This window comes from Gigantopelta aegis, chromosome 10 (assembly GCF_016097555.1).
Source record: "Gigantopelta aegis isolate Gae_Host chromosome 10, Gae_host_genome, whole genome shotgun sequence".
Lineage (NCBI taxonomy): Eukaryota > Metazoa > Mollusca > Gastropoda > Neomphalida > Peltospiridae > Gigantopelta > Gigantopelta aegis.
In genome coordinates this window covers 13,261,855-13,272,120 of record NC_054708.1, presented here as the reverse complement: position 1 = coordinate 13,272,120, position 10,266 = coordinate 13,261,855, and the positions used below count along the sequence as shown (strand labels likewise).

General features: G+C 34.1%; 1 protein-coding gene across 4 annotated transcripts in view; it reads left to right on the top strand.

Annotated features, from left to right (window-relative positions):
* The first annotated feature begins 1,294 nt into the window (after nucleotides 1-1,294).
* LOC121383065 (uncharacterized protein ZK1073.1-like) overlaps nucleotides 1,295-10,266 on the top strand; it is a 95,560-nt gene continuing 86,588 nt past the window's right edge. For all 4 annotated transcript variants that reach the window (XM_041512833.1, XM_041512832.1, XM_041512831.1 and 1 more), the window contains exons 1-2: nucleotides 1,295-1,411; nucleotides 1,622-1,672. In XM_041512833.1, the coding sequence (XP_041368767.1) occupies nucleotides 1,400-1,411; nucleotides 1,622-1,672 (63 nt within the window). In that variant the 5' untranslated portion in view covers nucleotides 1,295-1,399. The remainder of the gene's footprint in view (nucleotides 1,412-1,621; nucleotides 1,673-10,266) is intronic.

Genomic DNA, 10,266 nt, shown 5'->3' with positions numbered 1-10,266 from the left:
TATATATATATATATAAATAATGCAATTTATGAACTGAGTTTTTATCAATGAGTTAATGTGACAAGAGTGCACATGGGGTGGTCATTTATTGGAAAATGCTTATAAAAGAATCCCCGTTGCTTTATCATCAGGAGTAGCCTATGTGGCGGCATCATGCTTAGCGCATGTACAAATATTTCATTTTGGTTTCCACGCTAATGCTGATGCATAGCTTCTGTACTCTACTTCAGTGGACTTGGTTTGAGTTTGGAGTTTTCCTTCTCCTAGGAGAGTTTCCTTACTAGGATTCTGAGCCTCTCCAGCCCTGTTTTGATTTTGGAGTTTGCTTGTCCTAGACAGTTGTCTTGCTTGACTCACGTCCTCTGCCTGTCCGGTCCATATTAGTCTAGTCTCTACCCTTTGACCAATCCAGCTTGGGTGACACTACCAGGAACTGATGCTCAAGGGGGACACAGCCCAGTGGTAAAGCGCCTGATGCGCGATCGGTCTAGGATCGATCCCCGTCGGTGGACCCATTGGTCTATTTTTCGTTCCAGCCAGTGCACCACGACTGGTATATCAAAGACCGTGGTATGTGCTATCCTGTCTGTGGGATGTTGCATATAAAATATCCCTTAATTGCTACTAATAGAAAAATGTAGCGGGTTTCCTCTCTAAAGCTTTATGTCAAAATTACCAAATGTTTGACACTCAGTAGCCGATGATTAATAAATCAATGTGCTCTAGTTGTGTTATTAAACAAAACAAACTTTTTTGTTCCCAAGGACACACTGCTCTAGTGGTGTCGTTAAAAAAACAACTTCTCCCTCACTAAAGCAAAATAAATCCAATAATAGGCCTAATAATTATTTCGGGCATTTCAAAGTTTAGAGGGTATACGAACCCTCCCTTGGATCCGCACCTGTGTTATAAGTTAACATAATATTATATGAGTCAAGGTTTCTAGAACTTGAGTTGTTTGAACCCCTCTAAATCTGCACCTGTATGCACTCTGAGCTAGGTGGGACGGACTGGTAAACAAAAAAGTAAATCCATTATACATGTAATTATTCAGGGCATTTCGAAGTTTAGATGATATGCGGACAGTCCCTTGAATCCGCGCCTGTATTATAATAACTAATCCAAGGTTTCTAGAACTTGAGTTCTTTGACACCCCCCCCCCCCCCCCCCCCCCCGATCCGCCCCTGTATTCCCTCTAGGCTAAATGGAACGGACTGGTCAACAAAAAGTCATTAACTCGACTGGTACGCTGTTGGCTAATGTTAAAAATAACCACGTATCGTAACAGAATGACAAAAACAGTCTAATACGCTTCGAGCAGAAGACGAAAGAACATCGAGAGTAAACAAAAGCACTAGAACGTGAATTTAGGATTTAAGTTGCTATAAATGCATCAACATGGGGTTGGAAGTAAGTGCATGTTATTATTATTTTAAACCTATCGTCTGCATTTGGATCGCAATTCTATCATTCTAAATGGATTTGTGCAATGGCATCGTAAGATTTTGTTTGGCATCGATTCCAACAGGAATGTTTATTATGGCTGTGATTCCAAAAAAGGCTGGTTATGTCAAATCGCTGCAAGACCCGCTTTTATATATTTTCTTCACTGTCTTTTAGGTTAGAGAAATTTCTGCACCACGAGTGGGCCGGTTTAAAGTGTATATTCAGGTAAGATTTATTTTTCATTCTTTAATAATATTTTCTAGTCTGACCTTTTAAACCATTGATTTGAATGGTTAATCATGGCAGTCAGTTGACAGTGATTGTATTCTTGCGATTCTCAACTGTCGGGCCCAGTCTGGTGTCATGTTATTGACTTATACACATATACAGAAAGACAGAATAAAGTGTTACATGTCAGGATGGAAGAATATTGACTTGTTAACAGATTCTTATGAGCAGACATGTTAAGCTACTCAGCCTTTCTTTCTCATAATTTATGCTTTTCATAGTTTTTGGTGCTATAGGCCTACAGATATATATATATATACATATATATATATTCTTGGTAGTATGCAGATGGGATGTCAGTAGAGGTGGTGTCATGATGCTATTTGTAAAAATAAATAAATGTAATTATGTTGCAATTCAGTTATGGTTTATTTCTTTTCACTGCAATTTCCCCCAGACTGTGTCCCAGTTGTGGGTCAAGGCTAAATACATGTGCATGCATCTCCTATTTATAGATTTACTCCAAAGGATGTATTAGATTAATAATATGGACCTGTTAAGACGCGCTGGGTTCTTATGAGTTATAATACTAAGTGAAGAGTTTTGTGAAATAAATGTTCACAAAACAAAAATTGACAAAGGTAAAGAAGTAAACATTAAATATTAACTTTATGCAGCACATGGATCATATAGATTTTTTTGGTATACAGTATTGCATCATTGCAATGCATGTATAATGCATGTACAGTGTTTTGTGATAGCCCATATCAAAGCAAATTTTTTTTAAAAGAGTTTTAATATTTTGAGATAACAATAAAACAAAATCCCATTGTCTTATGTATATATATTTATATTTATATTGGTTAAAATAAATTGTTCTAAAAATAGTTTTGTTAGCCATGTCTTCAAAGTACACCTGTATTTTATATTTAGCATTTAAACAGTGGACTGCATGTCCCATTATTGGTATGGTACCAAACTATTAATGTTATGAAATGTTATTTATTATTTCTAAGATTTATGATCGGTGCTTATTATGTCTGGCTGTTCCAGAAATGATAACATGCATGGTTGGCAATAACTAGTCCATGTATCTGCCGATCAATTGGACTGCAAATATATCCAATTACGTGGGAGTCAGTGTGTGTGTGTGTGTGTGTGTGTGTGTGTGTGCCCAACCATGCATACATTTGTACATTTTTATCAAACATCTATTAAAAAAGTCAGGTCAGGTCACAGTGTGTAACGTGCACGTTCAGAGCAAGCTAATGTAGCGCACACCTGTCCTAGGCACAGGTGCCGGCCTCAGCTGGCTCCTCTGTCCAGGACAGGAAAAGGGGTGGGTTGGGTTGGAGGAGGGACCGCCTGCACTGGCAGGTGCAAGGGAACACCAGCAGTCCGACTGGGGCTGGTAACAGGCAGAGGGTGGTATGGTGCTATGGAATTTGGAATGTCCAGTGGGATTAAGCCAATGAGAAATCAAAAAGTCCAGTTTACCAGTCTTTTATAAATAACCTGATGGTAATTACAAAACCATTTTCTCCACCACTCATCTATTATACATGTATGTGATGATGATGGGAGTATTGTTATTGCACACGTATGTACCCATACTGGTGTATATGTTTATCAAATGCACGTGTATGTACACACAAAACTAATGTACTAGTACACTTAAAATATACAGTATATCCTGTGGCCTGAAGCTTTCTTTGTTTAAATGCATGTGACTGACACATTTCCTACATAGATTGGAGAAAATTCCTTGCAGCAGGTTTGTTTGGGGTCAAGGCTGGGTCAAGCAAACAAACCATAGATTTTGTTACTTTCTTGCTTTGTATGAAAATCCCCAGAACACGCAGTACAAAATATTATCAGACTAGATACAGTATGCATGTATAGTTCTAAGTAGTTAATTTTCTTTATTTTGTTTTGTAAATTCACACAATCAGATGTCATTTTATTCTGATGTGTACACATACTAAATTCTAATTAATGCATGCATAAATAGTTTCTTTGTCACCTACTGAGAGAAATGGACTGAACCACATTATACTACCCATTTTGTATTTTAAAATATACTTTGACAAAGCAAGAATGACATATCCATTCATCAAACTAATTTAGTCAGTGTTGCTTGATTTCATTGTGAAAGTCCCATGTAAAAATATTTCTTAGTGTATAGCTTTACCATACAAAGACACGTGTGTCAAACTGAATTGGGCAATTTCTGTAAATGGCAACAGGGTGTTATCACCTATGTTTCTAAACTGATAATCGGCACCATTAATCCCCACCATTCCTCAAAAGCTTTCCCAGTTTTGGAGTAAAAAATTCCCAATCAATGTAAATATTTCAATTTTTTTTATTGTTAAATAAAGGCATATTTTGAAAACAATGCATAAGACTAGATATTAATTTGAATAAATACAAATATATGTATTGTGTTAGTCTTTTCGATTCCAACAAGGCTTACTAAGATGTTTTTTAAATGAAACTGAAAATTCCCAAAATTTTGTAAAACTATTAATGCTAAAATTCCCAAAATCAAAACCATGGGTGTCAAGTCACATTTTAGAAATAAAACCCTGGTCGAGCTGAACCTTCAGCTATGATGAATCTAAAAATGAAACATTAATTTTGTGTGACACTTCGATCCTTTGAAATATATGTAGTGAGTATTTACAATTTGACCAGCCTTAAGTGCTATACATGTTTCTTAATCAATATATCTGGCAATGGCATGTACTAGATACATGTACATAGATCTATATATATAAACCTGACACGGAAGCAGCAGAAAGTGTCTATATGCATTTCTCAGTACTATGTGATCACTTGAAACTATTCAGGATGGGGGTACTAAATTTTAATCTTAATTAATTGGCATACATATTTTTTATATATATTGTTTTTATTATCATTGTTAACAAATATATTTTGGTAAAATTATATATTTTTAATAAAATGCATTGATCAGAGTATTCTTGGATTTAAGCTGCTATAAACTATTAAACTATTAACTCAAAATGACATAAATTATTAATAACAAAATCATCCATAAAAAAACTTAGAAAGTGCAATTCAGGAACCATGCATATATGCACATACATGTAGCCTGCAAGTCTTAAAGGGACATTCCTGAGTTTGCTACATTGTAAGATGTTTCCGACTAATAAAATATTTCTACGATTAAACTTACATATTAAATATATTTTCTTGTTTAGAATATCAGTGTCTGTATATTCAATGTGTTTCTGGTCGTCTTAATATTTGTAAGAAGCCCAAACTGGATTTTATCTTGAAATAATTCCATACATACGAAAAAACTATATTTTAGGAAATAAGATGAAATTTAACCTAGTACAAATATTAGAACAACCAGAAACACGTTTAATATATAGCCACTAATATTTTGTGCAGAAAAATATATTTGATATGCAATTACAATCGTTAAGAAGTCTCTGCTAGTCGATAACATCTTAAAAAGTTCAGCAAACTCAGGAATGTCCCTTTAACCACCCAAAATGCTTTTCCAGTAGTAAACTGAATTATGTGTACACACCATGTACCATCAATGATTCACCTACTATACAGAATAACAAGGGTATAATTGTAATCTAGATTACTAGATTGACTTTCAACAGCTTGACTTTCAACAGCTTAACAGGTAGATACAAGGTCACTGTAGTGCCTTTTAAAGTTCTATCTCACTAAACATTAGCAACTTTAGAATCATGATTCATTATATGCGTATGTGACAGGGGGCACAACTGCACCCCCCCCCCCCCCCCCCCCCCCCAACCCAGTGCTGGAGAAAATATCAAATTCGGGCAAAAACAATATAGAGTTCCGGGTATAATGAGCAGGTCTAAACCATTTTCACCATATATTTCCATCATTTTACCCACAATATAGGTTGTAATCCATGTAAAAATGTATAGTGATTCATTTGCAGCCATATTTATCTGTTTGGCAGTATATGTATTGCTAATACAAATAAATGTTATACAGATTCGGGCATTTTCGTTGAATTTTGTCAAAAATCGGCTTGCACCCCTACAAAAATAGTTTTCACAGATATCTGTAGCAGTTAGCAACCAGGTTTTTAATGGGAATATATATACGTACATGTATACAATCATAGATGTTGGCATCGGATCTGTTTATCTATCGTAGTTTGTCTGCGACTGTGTTCCCATATAGATTTTCTCTGGTGTTTTACAATTTGAATGAAACCAGGCATAAGGATGACACAAGTTGAAATGAATGGATAAAATAAACTTGATTTTGAACTTTTGCTTTATCAGCTTTGCTAACAAGAATCCTTGGTCAAAACAAGCAGAGCATCATACAAAACAATTAAACATTTGTATGATTTGTAATCACTGTAGCCTTTATATAAATGAGCAACGGTCTTTTCCCAAGCTGTTTGGCAGTAAGATGCAAATAACAACTTTATGTTTGTTTTGTTTAATGACACCAATATAGAGCTAATTGATTTATTAATTAGATGTCAAACATTTGGTCATCTTTACATGAAGTCTTAGCCATGGAAACCTACATTTTTCCATTAGTAGCAAGGGATCGTTTATATGCACCATCCCACAGACAGGATAGCATATAGCACATATACTACAACCTTTAATATACCAGTCATGGTGCACTGGTTGGAACAGGAAAAACACCAATCAGAAAATGGGTCCACTGAGATGATCCAATTCTATGATGCAAGCACCTCTGTTGAGCGTTTTGATCAAACAACTGAGCTAAATCCCACCCCAACAACTTCAAAACTAATTTTCCAACTTTTCTTTACTTGATCCATGGGCATGCATATATAATCTGTTAAGTGCATAGGAATTTGACAGCCACATTTCATTGTAGCACCCCATTAAAGACCATTTTAATTTTCCGCAACACTGATCTTATGTCATCAATAATGGCAGAATAACAGATTTTCCTGCCATTAAGTGTGACATTACACTATACATTTTTTAATGACATTACAGTAAATAAAAAAAGCTGACAATAAGAGTGTGTGAACCATATTTCCATCAAATTGTAAATATATCATAGCCGAACACGCACAGCTTATAAAGCCAATAGGATATAATATAGTATGAAGGAATGAACTGAACTTCATTTACGGAATAGCACAAATGGTCTTGACTTAATTCTTCATGTGTTAATTTGCCCTAAAGGTACCTTTCTGGAGTAAATTTAATACAGAAAATCTGACATGTCAGTTTCATATGAAAAATGCAATGATTACAGAATTAAACATTATGTTGGTATTCTTGAACAAAACCTAATCCTAACCTAAAGCCAGAAGGCTATGTGCTTGGAATTTATATGAAAAGAGCCAGTGGGTTTTAACTCTGTCATGCAAATTTATAGTCTGGTATACCAAAAATATCTCTCAATATTCATTATTGGTATAGCTGTCGATACCGAATACCGTACTGATACTAAGGTAAATCACCCCCAAAATACTGATACCGAACCAGAAATATCAATACCGCCCAGCTCTAATTGGAATTAAACTGATTAATACAGTGTTTGGTCCTACGTGGAGTGGTTGCCCACCAAATCAATACCTAAAATGGATCTAGTATTCTCTTCTGGTCGTCAGCGGTCTAGCCTACATGTACCGTATATCTTCGCCTGTAAGTCGATCTCGGCTATAAGTCGAGTCCCTAATTTCAAGCCCTGAAAACGTATTTTTTTATTGACCCGTTTATAAGTCGACCCATGAAAAACAAGTTATAAATATTGAAGTATTTCTTACTTTCAGCACATGAGAACAATAATGTACAATATCTGAACAAAAGAAAATTATTTTACAAACTTCGTTTTTCACGTTTTAGACGTTTTGTACGTCGCAACATGCCAATCAAACTACATAGCACCAAAACGAAATATTCCCTTAGTAGAGAGTGAAAGCTGTTTGACAGTCACTGTATGGCACTGTACAGCATGGTTTTGTGCACAGACAACAACTTTATTTATCAACACTGACAACAGATCACTACGATAAAACTGAAAGTACATGTTTTGCCGCCATATTAATACATTTAAGGAGGATAACTCTGGAAAGTACACTGGTTTTTGTACCAAATGATGTGTGTCCCTATTGCTCTAGTGAACTGCAGTCTATTTTAAGGGAAAGCTCGGTAATGTTCATGAAGTTAATCACCGACAAAACATTGTTTGAACAACCATTAATGCCAGTGACCAGATTTCAAAATAAACTCAGGCAACTGGTAGTTAGTATTGTTTACATTTTTGCTATTAGTGATGACTGTTATTTTAACTAAGTGGACTGTTGTCTTGGTATGTGAGTGAGATCGCATGCCTTTTCGCATAACCAAAACCGTTATAATGCCGGGAAAAAAAGGTTATAAAAAATAAATGTGCCAAATTAAGATATTTGAGTATAAATACAGGGCATACTTCAACAATAAAACTTGTAAAATAATCCCCAAAACGGTAATATTTTTGGGTGAATTTTTTTTACCCTCTTATAAGTCGACCCTCCAAGTTATAAAATAATGTTTGGGTGAAAAAAATTCGACTTATAGGCGAAGATATACGGTAGCTAGATTAGAAAATGAATCTTTAACCCGAAAGCAAATTTTAGAAATTTATTGGCTGTATTACAGTTCATGTGTAACACAGTATGTTTGATTTGATTTGAAACCCTTATAAGTGAAATAACAACTTTATGAAAATGTGTTATCAATTTAATGAAATATAATATACATGGATTTTAAATGGCCATCACACAAATGTTTAGCATATAAAATGTACATTTGTGTATATATGTATGTGTGTTTTGTCTTCTTTTTGTTTTCAGAGGGGTGGGTGATTTTATAATACATTACCAGCTTATACTGAAAAAAAAGAAAGACATATCAGTTAATAACAATATCCTTTATCCCTGCGAAATTAAATGTTTTTATGTATACTTTTAGGAGGGTTAGAGGTATACAGTTAAAAGAATATGCTTTGGACATTTTAAATCATAGTTATAATATGTGACCAAATGAATGTTAAATGTAAACAATGACTTCATAAAAAGTTTTAAAAGCTTTTATAGCATTAAACAAACACATATGTTTCTGTGCTTTTCTTTTGCCTTGTTAATATTAATTAGCAGCGAGCATGCAGTGCACAATTTTTATGTGAAACAGGGGATCCCGTACTGGTTAAAATCACATCAGACTTTCTGATTTTATAGCATTCATGGCTGGTGTCTAATGGTAATAAGTGATTAAAGTGTTTTATCTAAAGAGAACTGCACTTTTTAAAATGACATTGACGAAACACAGGAAACAAATTAAGCTATTGAACCACTTCAGTAGACCCACTCTGGTTTTGTTTCCCTGTCCCAACCAGTGCACCATGACTTGTATTTATTAAATTTAAGGCAGTAGTATATGCTGTCCTGTCTGGAAAATTGCATATAAAACATCTGTTGCTGCTAATAGAAACATGTTACAGGTTTCCTCTAAGACTATATTTGTACTTATTAAAAATGATCAAATGTTTGACATCCATATACACCCAATGATTAATAAAATCAATATGCTCTAGTGGTGTCATTAAACAAAACAAATTTAACTTTAATCCTGGATATATTTCATTTTCAGTTTTCGAAGGTCCATTGAAAGTCAGGTGCAAACAGTAATTACTTTTTGTCACTGTCCTATTACCGTACCTGTCGAAATAATGCAGTATCAACTTGTCAATCACAAAATAAAATGCAAGATTTGAGATATATATGTGGTACATATGCATGTCATTGTAAGTCTTGCTGGATAGTTGTAAATAAGTAAAAATGTTCTTAGCCAGACAATTAAAAGTGCAGCAAAATAAAAGATTCTTTAAACTTTCTAGTGAACTAGTCTGCTTAAAATTCCTTTTCAGGAGTTAAACTTTTATGAATACTGTCAGATAAATTATACATTTCGAGAATGATAAAAATTCCTGTTTGTCATGTTTATGCACAGTTGTAATTTATGGTTGTGTATGCATGTTATGATGTACATGTGGGTTTAAGTTCTGACTTTGAAATTGTGATGATGAAAACTCGTAAGTTTGGTATAGTAACAATGTTTAAAGCTAACTGTAGTTAATAATTCATAAAATATAAAATAGCTTTGAAGAAATATATTAATTTTGACCAATAAACAAAATAATAATAACAACAACAACAACAACAATAATAATAATAACAATATATGTATGCCTATGGATGGTAGGGTAATATTTCTGTTATCTTTGCAATATGAGTAATTGCTTCACTTCACTATTAGTTGTCTGATTGAATAATAACCTTCATGTAGTTAAAATACAGGATGATAAAAGTAATGTAATACTAGTATGTGGCATGTAGAGGCAAAATTCAAGGAATACAGTGATGTGCAAAATCAATAAAGAAGAATTCATGCTTATGTGGCTAATGTGTCAGGTAGCTGTGAATTTTACAGATGTTAGTGATTTATTAATAGATCTATTGTACAGTGTAGTGCTGATAATTCCATTTTCTAAACCAAACATATATGGATGTAAAATAGTTTTAAAAG